The sequence below is a fragment of the Ostrinia nubilalis genome, chromosome 11 (genome assembly GCF_963855985.1).
Source record: "Ostrinia nubilalis chromosome 11, ilOstNubi1.1, whole genome shotgun sequence".
Classification (NCBI taxonomy): Eukaryota; Metazoa; Arthropoda; class Insecta; order Lepidoptera; family Crambidae; genus Ostrinia; species Ostrinia nubilalis.
Window position 1 is genome coordinate 16,480,796 of NC_087098.1, and position 19,289 is coordinate 16,500,084.

Genomic DNA, 19,289 nt, shown 5'->3' on the forward strand with positions numbered 1-19,289 from the left:
TACATAAAAATGTTTGTTTTACAAATCAATTATAATAATTAAGTAGGAAAAAAGAAATAACAACAGACATTTGTTCTGAGGGAACATGACGAGAGATTAAAGTTTTGAACTTCACGACACGGGTGTTCTTTGCAGACCAACCACTGATTTCTTATAAATAAATAATATTTACATAATTACAATAAGTGAAGTACAGTTAGTTACACATGCTCATAAGATGTCATAATGTGCATGTGTACCTAACTGTACCTTATAATAAGATCAATGCTACTTTTGCGTAGCATTCTTCTTTCTCCCGAGGTCGGAGGCCTCCTCCATGGTGTCTGGGAACTTGGAACCCAGCGTCTCGGGCGTGACGAAGATCAGCGCGCCCGACAGGCAGGCGAAGCTCGCGAAAAGCACGAACGGCAGCTTGTCCCACACAGCCGCACCCTATAAACACAGCAATAAGTATTGTTTGTTAAAAATACAAAGGCTTTAATATAGAGATGTGATTAATGCCATTAAGTAAATGATCGTAAGAAAAACTAAGAGTAATTGTCATAACCATTTCAGAGCATAAATTTCACATAATATCTGACCTAATGAGCTGTGAACAACCAAGTAATAGTAATTATGGGGTTCGTTATGTTTGGACGGCACATCAAGCTTTCATCTTTAGATGCTATGTAGCGAGTATTTTCGCTTCCAACAAAATGTAGAGTCTGGTACTGGACTTACATAAAACGTATCACGTATTTGTTGTTTGTTATGTATGATATCATTCCCAAGCACTTATAGCACTCACCAGCGCGGGCGTGAGCGGCGCCAGCATGGAGCCGATGCGGCCCATCATGGACGAGAAGGCGAACAGGCTGTGGCGGTGGCGCGTGGGGTACAGCTCGTTGGTGTACACGTACACCGCCGTCATCACGGTCGCGATGCAGTACGTGCCCACCAGGTATAGCGTCAGGGACAACGCGTATTGCGCTGGAATCATATTGGTACAATTCCTTTCAAATTACAGTTATAATGAGCACTCATAGATTCACATACTTTACATTTGTGTAATTACTAAAAAGGTGTCATACCCTATAGGCGTCCTGCGTCATCATGAGGATTGTAAAAGGTATCGTGTAGACTGAAGTAATTATAATGAAAATTCGATTCTTCGATCTTCGATTAGACCAACGACTCTTTCCTCAGATGCATTTCAGCATGATACATTTTTTTGTCAGACAGTCAATAATCAAGTCATTCAAAACATACGTGCATACTATGGCATTCAGAATCAGATATCAAGTAAACATACTTCATGAATAATAATCAATACTTTTTCTTCACTGATAAAATATATCAATGTAACAATTGAAATAATTTAGATTAAAGATAATCCGGTTTAATAGCTGACAGTATTAAAGAGAATACCTACGTTTTCTGCTCAGCAAGTACATTAGTCGATTAAACGTAATCTTTATAGCACCTTCCTTTTTTGAATGTCATTGTAGATAAGTAAATTGGTTTAGGATGTTAAAATATTAATGTGACGTACCTTCTGGCATAAAGATATATCCTATCTGGCAGGCCGCGCACAGCCAGAATGCTATAATCAGGACGGGTTTTCTTCCGATCTTGCCCAGGAGAAATACAGCAGTCCAGTAGCCAGGTATTTGTGCAGACGACACTGCCATGTAGTTGAGATATTTGTTCCCTGACATGTTCACGGCGTTGATCGAGAGGCCATAATAGATGAAAGTTGTGGTAATCCACCAAATAGGTGAAACTACACACCGAATCAACACCCTTTTATGCCTGAACACCTGGACAATTAACCACGGTTCGTCCTTCTTTTGCTTGTCTATCTCAGCTTGATTCGCTTTTTGTTCTTCGGCCGTCCTTCTGAGAGCTTTCAAGGACTTGTCGGATAAGTGTTTCTTGTTTACTTTAGCGATTTTTTTGAGCACCTTCTCGGATTCTTCATAGCGCCCTTTGCTCATATACCAACGAACAGATTCGGTCATGAGCCAGAAGTAGGCTATGGTTATGAGCTGAGGGACGTAGAGGGCCAGCGTGAGGTTCCTCCAGTTGGGCACGCCCCACGCGATGAGCCCCATGGTGATCTGGCCGAAGGAGAAGCAGGTGTTCATGCTGGCGCCGGCCGCCACGCGGAACTTGGGCCCAACCACTTCCATTACTAAAAACAATCAACGTTCTTTGATTAGTACTAGTAAAACTACCAATATTGTTACTAGATAGATTTCTTGATAGGGTCATTAATTGTTTTTTATTCAGTAGGTACCATCATAGTCGCATGCTATGATCATGCCCCTCTATCATGCTCTTATCGGATTTCCAAACTACTATCTTTATGGGGAATTCAATAGGCACAGAAGCGTGCCCGATATCATTCAAAATATCTCGACTGCCATAAAACTTACTAAACCTTTTCGACATAAACTGTCTGCTTCTCCAATCAAGGTTGAATGTGGAAATACCAGTCAATAAAAAAGCATAATAATAAATAAATAATCTTATTTACCAAGCCTTATAGTTGTTTAGAAAACCATAATAAAATGAATTGAGTCGACAAAGCGAGGCAAAGAAGTAATTGCATAGGTTCTCAGTATTACTAAACAAAAACATACTTTGACAGATCAAAAAGTACTGGAACCGACTCTACCATAATAGTAAACTTACGCAAAATGTAAGCAGTCGAGAATCCACCGGAGCCAAAAGTGGCCTCCGCGAACTCGGAGATGACGAAGCCGACGTAGGTGCCGGCGAAGAACCTGAGCGCGCCGATCCAGGCCGTGTTGAAGCCGTTGAGCGCCAGCGCCGTGCGCCGGCCCCAGCGGTCCGACACGAAGCCCGTGATGGGCAGCGCCGTCAGCGTGCCGAACGTGCGGATGGTCCCGATCAGCGACCGCCGCCAGTCGTCGCACGCTAGTCCATACTGCACAAAACAATATACCTTGCAGTTTGTCATGAACATTATTAGCTTGCTAAATATGTAGTAAAATATGGATGAAATTAATTAAGGGCTGTTACAAGAAGAACACTGCAGTAAGCGTCAAGTGCAGAACGTTCCTCTCTTTTTTAACGAATATCAAGCCTTGATCTTTAATTGAATCTTTCAATATCAAATTAAAGCAAATCTCAATCAAAACAAAAATGTGATGGAATGATAAAAATAAAGGAATAAGGTAGATAAAAGTGATTAATTACTCGTACGCATTATCTTGACAAAACGTGTCAATGACTTTCCGAATTAAATTACGGGTAGTTTGCACGTATTAAAAAGTAGTTAACAGAAGCAGAGGCACTAACTAAACTGATACAAAAAAAGATTATAACTAAATAGTGTTTCCAAAGCAGTAAACCTACGTCATATACGACGGAGTCTGTATTCTCGTAGAGATGTCGCTCGCAGCTCTCGAGCCGGTCCCGGTCGAACCAGTCGGGCGGGCAGGCGTCGGCGCGCGCCGCGGAGGCGTTGGCGGCGGCGAACCGCTGGCAGCCGTCCAGCGCTGCCGGGCTGCCGGGGATCGCGCTCGGCAGCCACTCGCTGTGGAACTCGGGCTCCTCCAGGTCGCACTCCGGAATGTGACATCTGGATTGAAAAATGCATAAAGTTTGATTCTGATTATTTACTGTGGGCCTCACACGTAGATTTGAGCATGAGAATCATGGTGCCTAATATCTGCCATGATTTATGAATTTATTTATCGGGATTTTTAATTTCGTATTTTACTGCTACATACGAAAACGGACAGATACAGATGAGATGTCAATAGGCCAATTTTAATCTTCAGTTAAAAGTTATTCGACGATGAAAAATCAGCTCTCAGTGAATAATGCTATACGATAAAATAAAACAAACTTAACGAAAAAACATGAGTTTCCATGTAAAGCAGTTTATTTTTAAGGTTTTAAAAAAATTATAAGATCGAAATTTCATTCAAATCCCAACAAACACGTTGACTGACCCTAAATAAATAACCAAAATAAAAGTTACACTAGTAGTAACTTTATACTCTTGGAAGACATGGTGGTAACGGAGGCTCACCTGGTCGGGATCCGGGCGGTGGTGAAGACGTACTCGTTGGCGCCCCACGACGCGAAGACGACCATGAGGGCGGCCAGCAGCAGCGTGCGCGCCTGGAACCAGCCGAACTGCCCCAGCTCCTCCACCAGGATCGTGTCCAGGTCCACCGGCTTCGACTTCACCCCCTCCTCTACGTTATGGGAGTTAGAAAACTCCCCTTTCTCTGCGCTTGTCATTTTTTATTCTTTTAAGTTCGATCCGATCTAAGCTTGCCAGTTAAATTATCATTTCTCCAAACAGCGATTAATTTTTTGAGATTTTCTTTTCAATTAAAGTTCTCGACGTCTCTTTGAACCAGTGCCGCAGTGTGTAATAATGACTTTCACAGATATCGATACACAATTTAAAACACAATAAATGTTATCTGCGGTTGTCTTGATGGAAAATAAAAATAATAGATAGACAGATACACACTACTACAGTTTGTTGCACAAGAATTATTACGAGTAAGCGTTGTAGTTCGTAGTGTTCTAAGGGATTTTTTTTAATACACAACGAGCAAGCTCTTGGCCTGTATCTCACCTGATGGTCCTGATGGTAAGTGATGATCAGGCCGAAGGTGGAAACGAGCTTCACCCGGAATCCTCAACCACGGAGAAACTGGCTATCTCACCTCTAACTGCCGGAACACAACAATGCTGTTAACATTATTGTTATGGCGACGTAAGATGGTGGTAGCTAGCCAGGCGGACTTAGAACAAGCCCTACCACCAACCAAACCGAACAGAAAAATCTGCCCCCACTGGGAATCGAACCCGGGACCTCTGCGTCTGATTTTCACAAAGTGAAAAACGTTTCCGCCATGCCACATATTTTGTCATAGTATCACATCTCGTGTAGAGCCAAGCTTCTAACAGCTTGGCTCTACACGAGATGTGATAACTTTTTCACAGTGCAATTCATACAGTTCGCAAAATGTTTTGTATAAAAAAACGACATGAATTTTCCACGGAATGAAAACCCATTGAATTTTGCTACTTGGAAGCGTAGTCTGAACTCAATGATAAGTTTCTTGCCTCCGCGTTCCTACATTATACGCTCAAGTAAAGGTTTTGAATTTATTAACTAATACTGTCTTAATTTATAGTACAAACACATTTAATTTTATATTTACTGCAATTGCTTAGTCGTATTAAACAGCCAAAGTGATCAATAAACTAAAAATAATTTAAGTATAAAGTCGTTTAATCAATCTTATTGTATTGTTTATGAGAATGTTATTTTAAGAACATTGAATTAAAAAAGTATGGTACAAGTTTAGACAAATAAGTAGATTCTGTTAAAATTTTCAGTTCTCGTTACCCTCTCTACGCAGTTTTTACTACTGACGCTATCTACCGGCGACTTCCGCTATCAAATTGTAAGCTATGACGTGTGATTCAGCGTAAAATATTTTAAGTTCTTTAATGCTTGAAATAGATGGCGTTGCTTACCGATAAATCGATTAGCAATCGCGAAATAATAATGATAAATCATCACCATGATCACCATCAGAGAAATGCCGCCGACTGCGTTGTTAGCCGACGCCAGAGCCCTGGGACCCGATTACGCTAAAAATTTTCATCTTCAACGTGCCCGGACGTCAGCTGTGACAAATCAGTATCGCAGAATCGAAGAAATCGAAGAAGCGCGTCTGTATTGGAGACGTTAAAAATTAGCGTAATCGGGACACTGGGCTTTGTCACTCCGGAGTCCAGAGTAGTCCGGAGACACTTGGCTCCTACCTACCCACATTACCAATGCATAAATTATAATTAACTATGAACATCTTGGAGTCCAGACTTCAGACCGTCAGAAATGGAAGCACATCGCCAGGCACATCGTCAGCGCAACCACGACCACTCTGACAAGAGTGCCCGACTAAGAAGAAGAACAGACTTCAAGGATAAAATAATAAATAAAATTAATCAGTGTCTGTATTGTTTCACCTTGAATCAAAGAAGCTTCATTTTAACACTGTAAACCGTGTGATGTGAATGCTATTTATTTGTACCTTGGATTCAGGATAAAATGCATAGACAACTAGGCTTTGCTCGTACCGTGGGTCACAATAAGCTACTTCTTTGTTTGAGCTGGCTTAATCTGGTCAGGCCTGGCTCACTCCGCGCGGTACATCCGATAATTACCTAAGAAAGAAATATTGTGCGGCGTTCGGGTGTTTAAATTCGAAAAGAAATCTACCGGATTTATCTTTTTTTTCGCTTCCCAAAGATGCTGAAAGGTATGTTGGCCATGTAGGTAATCAATAATTCTTAGGATAGTATAGGAACCTAACCTACCATGACTACTGCTCAGAATGCGTTCGTTCGTTTCAGCCAAATGACGTTCACTGCTGGACAAAGGCCTCTCCCAAGGTTTTCCATAATGAATGCGTACTTACCTACATACGTACCTCATTACAAATAAGTAGATTAATTATTTTTTCACTAGACAGCAACCCTAACAGCGTAAGAAGAGTTCAGAGGCACGCGATAGAAAGAGACAAAACTTGTAGGTGAATAAAATTGTAGGTACGTAGTGCTGTGCGAGCTGAATTCCACTGTATCGCGTCGCAGCAAGACTCGCATTTATTTAAATCGTCTTGCGGAGTAATCCTTCTGTACCTGTACTATTACTTATTCTGTGATCTGGTGCCCGATATTGATAAAGGTAGATATCAATACACCAATGTCCGCACAAATGACATCTTGACATTGAATCCCGCGGCAGCAGTACAAAGAGACGTCGATAAATTAATAAAAAATCGTACCTACCTAATGCGTTATTACAATTATACTGTGTTGTCTTATCAGGAATAAATAATAGAATTGGAAAATCCATATAATCGGTGGATCGTGTAAGAAAATTTAAAGTAAAATATGGCAAGCGCCGAGAATGGTGACTTCCCAGACAAGCAAAGAATACAGGCGGAGCCTAAAATGAGTTCAATCAATTTGGATAAAGTCCTGGAGGATGAAGTTGGGGCGTTCGGGTGGTTCCAGAAGCGGGTCATCCTGCTGGCGGGGCTGCTGGGGGTGTTCGTGTCATGGTCCAACAACGAATACGTTTTCACTACTGCAAGAATCCCAACCAGGTACGTCTCATATTTTTACATTTCTGAACACTTTGATATTACAGGGATGCTGTTTCGTACAACTTAATAAGTCAAATCCACACAAATTATTTTAAAGAAAAAGAATTTGATTCCGAAACTGCTTGACTATTTAAAAAACTTTTTACCATTAGAATCCTACATTATCCCTGATGAACATAGGCTGTAGAATATTTTCAAAAAGGTATTTTTATTAAAGTTCGCCGAGTCAGCTAGTTGGTGATAAGATTCCAGATCGAAAATAATTCCTGATTCGAAGGAACATTTATTAAATATTTTCAAATACTTTAGAATTAAAAAAATACCTTTATTACAGACTATTTTGACAGAGGTTTTGATAATGATAGGTAGGTACTTTTGTTCCGATAAAAGCTGACAGAATGCAGCTTTACGCTCTATTTGTCATTTCAATAAGTTTACGTAGTAGGAGTTTAAGCAAGTTGCTATGTTATTTTTATTGATTGCCATAAAAATACAGAATACTGCTTATCTGAATATCAATTAAGTAAAAATCGATCTACTTGTGCGATAATATACCATAATTTGTCTCTTTTTTAGAAAGAATTTATCTAATCGTATTTTACTTTAGACTCGTTATGACATAATTGTACTCGTATTATCTTATCTTTTTCAGCCATGCTTATAAACAATCAAATAATATGCATCTTTCTAGAGGACATAACAATAGGTTTTTTATCAGATCTGATCTTTAATCAGAAATGAGGAGATCCGTTATCGAACTAAAGTTGCTAACATAGCCCGACAGATTAGCAAGCTGAAGTGGCAATGGGCAGGGCACATAGTACGCAGAACCAGGCCTGGCTCACTCCGCGCGGTACATCCGATAATTACCTACAGCCAGGCCTGGCTCACTCCGCGCGGTACATCCGATAATTACCTACAGCGAAGCGCCCCGCCGGCGGGTATTATATCAGTCGAGTGTCACGCGCGCGCCCGTCAGGACGCTGGCGTGCGTTGTAGTACCTAATTCTATGATCGAAGTATTATTACAAAATGGACATAAAGAGAAAGAAATATTATTGTGCGGCGTTCGGGTGTTTAAATTCGAAAAGAAATCTACCGGATTTATCTCTTTTTTCGCTTCCCAAAGATGCTGAAAGGTATGTTGGCCATGTACTCGTAGGTAATCAATAATTCTTAGGATAGTATAGGAACCTAACCTACCATGACTACTGCTCAGAATGCGTTCGTTCGTTTCAGCAAATTAATGACGTCCACTGCTGGACAAAGGCCTCTCCCAAGGTTTTCCATAATGAATGCGTACTTACCTACATACGTACCTCATTACAAATAAGTATATTTATTATTTTTTTACTAGACACTACTAGCACAAAATATAACAGAAGGTAAACTCATGTATGTACCTCGCTTTGCATACCTCTCTCGCTCGCACGCTCGGCCGTCGCGCTAGGGTTGTCTTGTCATGTGTTGCGTTTATTTCGATAAGATAGAAAAATGTTACTCTTAATACTATGCAAGAAAGACAATAACAAATATCTACGTATACTTATTTATATTTAGTACGTTATTATAGTAATAGTTTGCAAACAAATACACGAGAAGGAAGTAGTATTTAGTTGAGTGACACTATTATCCAACTAATATTATAAATGCGAAAGTTTGGATGTCTGGATGTTTGTTGCTCTTTCACGCAAAAACTACTAAACGGATTTTGATGTAACTTTACAGTATTATTGTTTATAACCCTGAATAACATATAGGCTATAATTTATGACGATCTGTGACAAACTAAATTTCACGCGGGTGAAGCCGCGGGCAAAAGCTAGTTATCCAATAATTCCTAAAACCTCTCTAAAACAATTTGATATTCCTAATAATTGAGTTGGCTTTCAATTTCAATTGAAATTCAAATAAATAACTTACTTACCTCCCCGAATCAACTGGTAATTTAAAAAATGAAAATTCGGTATTTAATGATGAGTTTAAGCAACCAAATACCGAACAATTATAATACGACTTTTTCTGTTCACTCATTTTCGTCAATTTCGCAAAACAAAATAATATCACAGGCGGTTGACCGGCGCGTGACTCAAGCGAACCACAGCGAACGTGTGGCGAACGTCTGTCGCGCCACGTCGCGCTCGCATTCGTCCAAGACAGTCTTGCTTGCTAGAGCGGTGTCTATGTGTGCGTGGCTCGAGCGCGTTTAGTATGGAGTTTGTCTTCTGTTATATTTTGTGCTACTAGACAGCAACCCTAACAGCGTAAGAAGAGTTCAGAGGCACGCGATAGAAAGAGACAAAACTTGTAGGTGAATAAAATTGTAGGTACGTAGTGCTGTGCGAGCTGAATTCCACTGTATCGCGTCGTAGCAAGACTCGCATTTATTTAAATCGTCTTGCGGAGTAATCCTTCTGTACCTGTACTATTACTTATTCTGTGCTACAGCGAAGCGCCCCGCCGGCGGGTATTATATCAGTCGAGTGTCACGCGCGCGCCCGTCAGGACGCTGGCGTGCGTTGTAGTATGATTATAATTCTATAATCGAAGTATTATTTAAAAATGGACATAAAGAGAAAGAAATATTGTGCGGCGTTCGGGTGTTTAAATTCGAAAAGAAATCTACCGGATTTATCTTTTTTTTCGCTTCCCCAAGATGCTGAAAGGTATGTTGGCCATGTAGGTAATCAATAATTCTTAGGATAGTATAGGAACCTAACCTACCATGACTACTGCTCAGAATGCGTTCGTTCGTTTCAGCCAAATGACGTCCACTGCTGGACAAAGGCCTCTCCCAAGGTTTTCCATAATGAATGCATACTTACCTACATACGTACCTCATTACAAATAAGTAGATTAATTATTTTTTCACTAGACAGCAACCCTAACAGCGTAAGAAGAGTTCAGAGGCACGCGATAGAAAGAGACAAAACTTGTAGGTGAATAAAATTGTAGGTACGTAGTGCTGTGCGAGCTGAATTCCACTGTATCGCGTCGTAGCAAGACTCGCATTTATTTAAATCGTCTTGCGGAGTAATCCTTCTGTACCTGTACTATTACTTATTCTGTGGCAGAACTGACGGCCGATGGGGCAGCAAGGTTCTGGAGTAGAGGCCGCGTACCGGAAAACGCAGTGTGGGACGTCACCCACAAGGTGGACCGACGACATCATAAAGGTAGCAGGAAAGCGCTGACGCAGGCCGCTACCAACCGGGCAACATGGAAAGCATTGAGGGAGGCCTATGTTCAGCAGTGGATGTCCTATGGCTGAGATGATGATGTTGAATAGGTTATTTGTAGGTATCCTAATTTTTCTGATATCCAGTAGGTACAGAAGTTTTTTATGCATAAAAAGGTAGGTATTTGATCAAAATCATTCCCGATATTATATTCAGCTTTTGTGGCTTTTATATCTTTTTAAATGGGATTCACTTTTTTACTTCAGATGTCACATTCCGGAGTGTGACCTGGAGGAGCCCGAGTTCCACAGCGAGTGGCTGCCGAGCGCGATCCCCGGCAGCGCGGTGGCGCTGGACGGCTGCCAGCGGTTCGGCGCCGCCAACGCCTCCGCGGCGCGCGCCGACGCCTGCCCGCCCGACTGGTTCGACCGGGACCGGCTCGAGAGCTGCGAGCGACATCTCTACGAGAATACAGACACTGTCGTTTATGATGTAAGTTCACGATTCGTTACGTTCTCTAGAATCGCGTTCTTAATTTGCTTTAAATCCAGTATTGATTTTTCTCAGTTTGACCTGGCCTGTGACGAATGGCGCCGGGCCTTGATCGGTTCCATGAAGGTATTCGGCATGTTGCTCGGGGTGCCCCTGACCGGCTACGTGTCCGACCGCTTCGGCCGGCGCACGGCGGCTGTCATCACTGCTGTCAACTGCGCATGGATCGGCATCTTGAGATTCTTTGCGAACACCTATATAGGGTTCATCATATCTGTGTTCGCAGAAACCGCTTTCGGATCTGCATACACGACTGTTTTTATTTTAAGTAAGTAAACCACTAAGTCTGACAAGAAAACTCAGACAACCATTTGTTAATGACATCAATTACCAATATTCAAGCGTAGCGTACCTTAAGGCTTGGTATTTCTTCTAAAGTAGGTATTTCGCGCTGTCAAAATCTGCGCGCGCAATTCTTCGCCGAAAACAGCGCGTCAAAGAGCTCCCGCCACAATTTCCAGCTACACAGTATAGAAATACGCAGTTGGTTAGGTTAGGTTGACTTCCTTCCCTTCAAGCGTCACACTCACAACACTTTCTAATAGAAATCATATCCAAGTGATACAAATTAAAACACCTTTCAGACTTTTTGGGAATATATTCTAGAATCGAATAAATATAAAATATAACTGCAGAAGTAAACACTGTTCAAAGTGGCCGTGGCGTCGCCCGACCTTCTGGAAGTTCTGCGCCGGCTTAAAGAATTTCAAGATTACGTCACCCGACCTATCGGTAGGCCCTTGGGAGCTTGAGCGATTGGAATTTTTTTTTATGATAAGTTACTCTTAGTAGCGATTATTTAGAGCTTGGATAATACATTTAATTATAGTTGTTGCAATTCACGAAGCTTTGCATGTGGTTAATAACATTAATCAGTATAGGTACGCATCAATTTTGTTCAGTCTCTTTGTTTATTAATAAATAAAAATATCATACTAAAATTGCAGAAACATTATTTGTTTGTATTGGTCTGGGTGTTTTCTTTCTATAATATGTATGACGTATGTACGGGGTTCTGTACCTATCAAAAATTGTTATAAGCATCACACGCGGTTACCTGCGTACCTCTGTGCACTTATGGGAGTTTAAGCAGAGGTCCCTAGAGTTTGACTTTGAGCTTTGTTTATAGTCATTACGAAGCAGACTGATGGGAAACTGCACTGTCTTGAATTCGAAAGGGTAATTTGACGGTGTTTGGGGAATTCTAGGAATAAATACAGTCTCCTCATTGAGATTGAGACATTTCAATTTGAGATTTCACTTGACATTGAACACAATCTGAAATGGAGTTTTCAAACACTTGTAAAAATAAAAAGTAATTAAATCAAAGGCACTAAGTAGTATTGATATCAACTTCGAAGAAAATGACTGCCAAAATTACTTTCTACCCGAATCCACACGTCTTTCATGAATTATATTAAGGTATTGTTAAACTAAATTTCAAGTAGATTGAACCAAGGAATCACTTTGTCCCATACAAACTTTGCCCCCTTTTTTCACCCCCTTCATTTCATGACCCCATTTCGGAAAATCTTTTCTTATGAGATGCCTACGTCATAAAAAGAACACACCTTCCAACTTTCAGGTCTCTACGATATCCGTCAGTCATTTAGGACAAAGCATTTTTATTAGTTGTTCAAAACTCTATCGTTCCAGGTATGTCATTGACAGGAGGGCGCTACTATCTTAATGGGTTATTCATTAGTCCACTTGACATTTCAGAATCGTTTGACTTTAGATACCTAAGCGATTTGATATTCGGAGTTTTTTAATGAAATCAAGTTCTGAAATAACTTGAGGTGTTGTACCCGATCAAGCTTTTCATTGCAGGACAGTTAAATAGTTTTATTATTAGTTTCTTCTCTAAGTCTTAATTTGTCAGAGTAGGTAAAGGCTCCATGAGAGCAAAATTTAGCTTTATAATAGTTTTTAATTTTTTTCTTGAAATATTTGACGCCTTGTAATCTCTTGTAATCTCTCGTTAATATAGGTCCACACAAATAAATAATGTTTGACTTCGACTTTAATAATTATGCTCTTACATAATTATAAATAAACTAGCTTTCCGCCCGCCGCTTCGCCCGCGTGGAATTTTTTGGTTTTTATATAACTTATTACACTCAGATATAATGTGGCTTTCTATTGGTGAAAGATTTTTTAAAATCAGTTCAGTAGATCCCGAGATTACCCCTTACAATTTAACAAATATACAAACACACAAACTTTACCTCTTTATAATATTAGATTTATAGATAGGTAATTTGAAACCCTATTTTGTTTTATTCTTTTTTTATTTTAAATATTTCACGATCCAAACTAATGATTTACTGTAAGTAAATGCTAAATAGTAAATATTAGTTTGGATTGTGAAATATCCTACTAATATTATAAAGGCGAAAGTTTGGATGTCTGGATGTCATGATGTCTGGATGTTTCACGCAAAAACTACTGAACGGATTTTGTTGAAACTTTACAGTATTATTGTTTATAACCCAGATTAACATTATGACGATATGTGGCAAATAAATTTCAATAAATAAATAAGACGTGTCTAAAAGCGCCATCTATCGTCATTGGTTAAAATCTACAGCACTGGACAAACTACGGTATGACGTTCGTAAATATTCATTAGGGGGAAACCGTGAAACGCCATCTATCAACATGGGTAAAATGAGGTAAAACATCATATCTAACGGGGGTAAAACGAGGTCCACGCGAACGAAGTCGCGGGCGGCCGCTAGTTTATAATAGGTAGCTTTCCCTCCGCAACCTTATTGGTATTCCATGTATGTGTCTTTTAACTGAGTTCTGTTAAACATTTCATGTAAAATTTGTCCAATTATAACTCTATTTACATCTGCATCTGTAAGCAAGGATTCATGTTCTCCAGCCCAGATGCCGAGTAAACAGAATCGTCTTTCAGTGACGTGCAGCTGCCCCTATATTTGACCCACTGACCTAATTTTTTTTTATTTATTTGTGTCAGTGTGCTCTTCTAAAGAGTGAAGACGATTGTATGTAGGTACTATTAAAATGTAATTTTAACTCATTGGTTTTGTCTCATATTTGAGGAATGTATCATGAGTAGAGTCTTAGTTTAAAAGGATGCCAACGATTTAAATTTCAATAGGTAGACAAAATTCAGAATTCTTAATTATCAAAAATTTTAGCTTTCTCCAGTAACACTGGTATTATTATACTGTGACTCATCAAAGTCATCATTGTCAAAAATATTGACAAATCGAGAACTGTCACGGCCAAAAAACTGGCACGCGTCCGTCCTCCGTAAGCGCCACCGCGCGACTGATTGAGATTGTCCAAGCCGTCATGGGCGATTTTTTCCACATTTTTTAACATAGTAACTAAATAAGACGCAATATGAAAATTTCATCCGTTAAAAGCCCTCAAGTTATTTCTGAACTTTAGTTTAGTAAAAGATTCAGAATCTCAAATCGCTTATTTTAAAAATAAAACCATTATTAGAAAACGAATAGAGGTAACTTTGGGAATTTATTCTATCGAGTCAACTTCATCAAATCGTGTTTCCATCCGTTAATAGCCCTAGAAAATATCCTCAACTATGCTCAAAAAAAATCTTAGCCTTTTATTTTACTGTTTAGTACCTCAAAAATGAAAAATGAAAACCTCATTTTCGGCATTTTCTCTGTTACCCGGCCTTAACTGACAAAGTTATAAAACTACTAAGATATCAAAAATAGTGATTTCAAAAAATATACGATTAGAACGCGGTTCTCATCACCTTTTTTATTTCAGTGATGGAAATAGTGGGCCCTAAGTTTCGCGTGGGTGTCGGTGCCACCATGACCTCATTTTTCTCCATCGGTCAAATGATAATGGCCCTAATCGCGTGGGGTGTACCAAACTGGAAGCACCTCACTTTGGCGCTCTTCGCTCCGCAGTTCATTACAATAGCGTACTTCTGGCTTCTGCCTGAGTCGTTCCGCTGGTACATGAGCAGAGGTCGATATGAAGAATCTCAAAATGTATTAAAGAAAATTGCAAAAGTAAACAAGAAAACACTGTCCGAAAAATCTTTGATAGCCCTAAAACAGTTCGGCGAAGAAGAAAAAGCAAGGCAAGAGAAGCTGAAAGAACAAAGTAAAAACGAACCATGGCTGATTGTTTTGGTCTTCCGCCACAAACCGATACTGATCCGGTGTTTAGTGTCGCCCATTTGGTGGATTACTACGACGTTTATTTACTACGGTCTTACGATAAACGCTGTAAACATGTCCGGGAACCGATTTGTGAATTACATAGCTGTAATGGCCGCCCAAATACCGGGATACTGGAGTGCGGTGTTTCTCATTGAAAAAATTGGCAGAAAACCGGCTTTGATCACAGCATTCTGGCTATGTGCAGCATGCCAGATAGGATACATTATCATGCCAGAAGGTACGCTTAACATATTTAATCTAATTATATTTGAGTTTTTTTTATACAAGGTCACCTCCAAAAGCCAGACGAGATTTAAGGGACAAATAAAACATCTTAAATTAATTCGTTTTAGATAATACAACCATATTTTTAGAATGCTAGTTTTCGAGATTTTTTGATGTTATAGGTATCGAGTGAACCCGAAGTGCTCAGTGCGGTCCGGAGGCATGGCATCGATCGTGCCAGACAGTGCATCCGTGTACAAGGACGTCACGTATGTAAATAATGTGAAAATGACAGAGAGGGCCGATAAACAGGATGCTCTTAAAAATATTACATTTAGTTTGTTAGGAAAAGTAAAAACAGACACTAGCGTATTTATTTTTATTTTAATGCTAGGGTCCAATTTTTCTAATATAATTAGATGCCCTATTAAAATTTCGTCTGTCTTTTGGAGGTGACCTTATATACAGTGTGTCCGGGCATGTAGTGATCAAACTTTATGGGCCAAATCTAGGGACAATTTTATCGATAAAAATACTTCAAATTTGGGGCTTGACCCATTTATCGCAAAATTACAAGGATTTAAGTTTTTAATTTTTAGTTTTCACCTCTTCCTTCAAAAACAAGTGAAAGCGTGGGTAGCTTAACATTAATAAGCAAATATCTTATATCTTGCGATAGCCAATAAAATTATCTATTAGCAAAAGTAGAAAACACATACAAGTTTCATACATTTTAAGGGAGTAAGAATGGATTTAATTAGAAAAAAACATGACTTTTTTCACTTCTTTTTCAGTTATTTTCCAACACAAGAAAAACCAGGTCGTTAAGGTATGTTTTATTTGCATTGTATTATTAGTATTTGAGCTATTCTACAAAACGAATGTAAATTTATTAGTCTACGTCTATTAGTTTCGACGTAATTGTTGAACAAAGATACCCCTTCGCAGCGGTTTCCATAGTAATCGGAATAGGTTGTGTGATTCTTTCAGGCAGTGGATTTTCGCATGTCGCGTGCGCTATGGAAACCGCTGGGAAGGGGTATCTTTGTTCAACAATTACGTCGAAACTAATAGACGTAGACTAATAAATTTACATTTGTTTTGTAGAATAGCTCAAATACTAATAATACAATGCAAATAAAACATACCTTAACGACCTGGTTTTTCTTGTGTTGGAAAATAACTGAAAAAGAAGTGAAAAAAGTCATGTTTTTTTCTAATTAAATCCATTCTTACTCCCTTAAAATGTATGAAACTTGTATCTGTTTTCTACTTCTGCTAATAGATAATTTTATTGGCTATCGCATGATATAAAATTTTTGCTTATTAGTGTTAAGCTACCCACGCTTTCACTTGTTTTTGAAGGAAAAGGTGAAAACTAAAAATTAAAAACTTAAATCCTCGTAATTTTGCGAGAAATGGGTCAAGCCCCAAATTTGAAGTATTTTCATCGATAAAATTGTCCATAGATTACGCCCTTAAAGTTTGATCTCTACAAGCCCGGACACACTGTATAGTAGGTATACGAGTACTAACAGCATGAAATTTAGGCAGCTGTGATCACAAGCGGACTGGTGGCTCAATCGGGCTTGAAGATCCTCAGCTACCCTAAAATTGACATTTATTACACTGCTACTGTTACCTCGACACACAACACTCAGTGTCGGGGTTAATTGTGATTTATGTAATGAAATAGCACATTATTATTGTCGTTTTCAGGGCAATACGCGCTCTCCTTGACGTTGTATCTAGCGGGCACGTACTGCATTTCCAACGTGGTAACTGCAGTCTACTCGTACACCGCCGAGCTGTATCCGACTAAGTACCGCAACAGCTTGTTCGCGTTCTCGTCAACGATGGGCAGAATCGGCAGTATCTTGGCTCCACTCACGCCTGCACTAGTAAGTGTCTACTATAATAAAGCTTTGCTTAGAGTTCTATCATTGCATAATTTGAGTCGTCTTGTGATCTTCACGAACTAGTCTAACGCCCGTTTCCTATATTCAATCCTTGTCCGAATCCGGATTTCAATATTGTCAAACAATCAGTTTTCGATCGAATATCCACAAATTTTTATGCGTTTATAAATAGTCTTAAAATAATATAAAAATACTGCGCCGCTTGCATCCAGGTACTTCCCGCGACCTTCACCAGATCGTCGGTCCACCTAGTGGGAGGCCTGCCCATGCTACGTCTTCCAGCTCGTGGTTGCCACTCAAGAACTTTCCTGCCCCAGCGGCCATCAGCTCTTCGAGCTATGTGCCCCGCCCCGCGTTCGGTCTTTGTGGAAATCCTTGGGGGAGGCCTTTGTCCAGCAGTGGACGTTTTTCGGCTGAAACGAACGAACGAACGAACGAATATAAAAATGTAAAAACATCGAAAAACATTAATTTTGACCAAAAACATACTGTTTGACAGTTGACGGTCGGAACGACGAACGGATTTGGATTAGGATTGAACATAAAAAATATTTAATAAGTCTAACATACAGGGTGGAAACGATAAGTGATCTCACTCGATTATTTCTAAACTATACAAGATATCCAAAAACTGCTTACTGATCCTAAAAGTGCTTCATGAGCTCTATCCAACGGTACCAATAATAGGTTACATAATAAATTGGATCTATCTGAAAATTCAATGATTCCAGCCTCCATACATTTAGTAAAACCTCATAATATTAAAAACTATACAAGATATCCAAAAACTAGTAACTGATCCTGAAAGTGCTTCACGAGCTCTATCCAATGGTACCAATAATAAGTTATAAAATAAACTGGATCTATTCGAAAATTCAATGTTTTCAGCTGCCATACATTTAATACTGCCACAATCATAGCACTCATGTCTTGATAATATTATAGCAAGTAAAGCCTAAAACCAATGTTTTCCGTGAATAATTTTAAATAAGAATGAAATTCACGAATTAATTTTAAGTGTTTATTATTTAAAATAAAAAAATTAACACTTCTAATATTGTGTGGCTGGCATAGTGGCATACATTTAGTATGGAGGCTGAAAACATTGAATTTTCGGATAGATCCAGTTAATTCTGTAACCTATTACTGATATCGTTTGAAAGAGCTCGTAAAGCACTTTCAGAATCAGTAATCAGTTTTTCGATATCTTGTATAGTTTAGAAATAATCGAGTGAGATCACTTAACGTTTCCACCCTGTATAAAATACGAAGATGTTTGTGATCAGTAAGACATATTGAATTCCAAGGACATAGGAGAATTGAGTTTAGCACTCAGATAAAATTATAATCCAGTAGTTAATTCTAATGTAGCGCCACAATACACTAGGATCTCGTTGATGATTTTCCCATTTCCAGGGAGCTGCGGTGTGGGACAAGCTGCCGTTCGCGCTGTTCGCCGGCCTGGCCTGCCTGTCGGGCGCGCTGGTCTTCATCACGCCGGAGACGCGCGGCACCAAGTTCCCCGACACCATGGAAGAAGCCTCCCAACTTGGCAGGAACAACAAGCGTACTAGTACTAGGTTATAACGAAAAAAAAAGAGCTAGAAGTTAACTTTGCATTTTATTACCCGACTGCGCCAGAAGGAGGGCTATGTTTTTTTTTATTTTGGTACTTGCAACTTTACTACTCAATACTCTAGGATACCACTCCACAAACTAAAGGGCTTTAATGAATGTGCTAAAGTGTAAGTTAAATGGGGGTCAAAAGCACCTCAAAATTATTTATTTAATGTTACACACGGCTGTTGAATTGCTAGTTTACGAGTATTTTTCTTTGAACGTGGCTGGACATGCTTCCGGATGTATTTGCTTCCAGGTGATGTGGAAATTAGTTTTTTTTTGCAAAAATGCATACTGGACTATACTTTGCGGCGATCTTTTAACAGCACAAAAAAGTTATCAAGACATCAAAAATTTTACATTTTCTCTAGTTTATTTTTGTATATTTTTTATTATCATATGTTCTCCCCTTTTCTATGATTGATGATATGAATCAAACATATTATCTGCTACTTAAGA

The 19,289-nt window shown here is 39.4% G+C and overlaps 2 protein-coding genes across 3 annotated transcripts; one reads left to right on the plus strand and one right to left on the minus strand.

The window, feature by feature from the left end:
* Nucleotides 1-4,411, minus strand: LOC135076383 (organic cation transporter protein-like). Its single transcript, XM_063970876.1, has 6 exons — nt 4,046-4,411; nt 3,364-3,589; nt 2,677-2,932; nt 1,532-2,173; nt 788-969; nt 1-432 (listed from the first exon to the last, which is right to left on the minus strand). Exons 1-6 carry the CDS (start codon nt 4,258-4,260, stop codon nt 268-270), a joined length of 1,686 nt encoding a protein of 561 aa, XP_063826946.1. The 5' UTR covers nt 4,261-4,411; the 3' UTR covers nt 1-267.
* A 2,342-nt stretch (nt 4,412-6,753) lies between these two features.
* Nucleotides 6,754-19,003, plus strand: LOC135076382 (organic cation/carnitine transporter 2-like). 2 transcript variants are annotated; one of them, XM_063970873.1, is made up of 6 exons: nt 6,754-7,157; nt 10,603-10,828; nt 10,904-11,156; nt 14,663-15,304; nt 17,011-17,192; nt 18,627-19,002. In XM_063970873.1, the coding sequence occupies exons 1-6, from the start codon at nt 6,943-6,945 to the stop codon at nt 18,795-18,797; spliced, it is 1,689 nt and encodes a 562-aa protein (XP_063826943.1). In that variant the 5' UTR covers nt 6,754-6,942; the 3' UTR covers nt 18,798-19,002. The 2 variants fall into 2 exon arrangements, with proteins under 2 accessions (XP_063826943.1, XP_063826944.1); XM_063970874.1 differs by lacking the exon at nt 6,754-7,157 and adding an exon at nt 9,664-9,823 and having other exon boundaries at nt 18,627-19,003.
* Nucleotides 19,004-19,289: the final 286 nt, after the last annotated feature.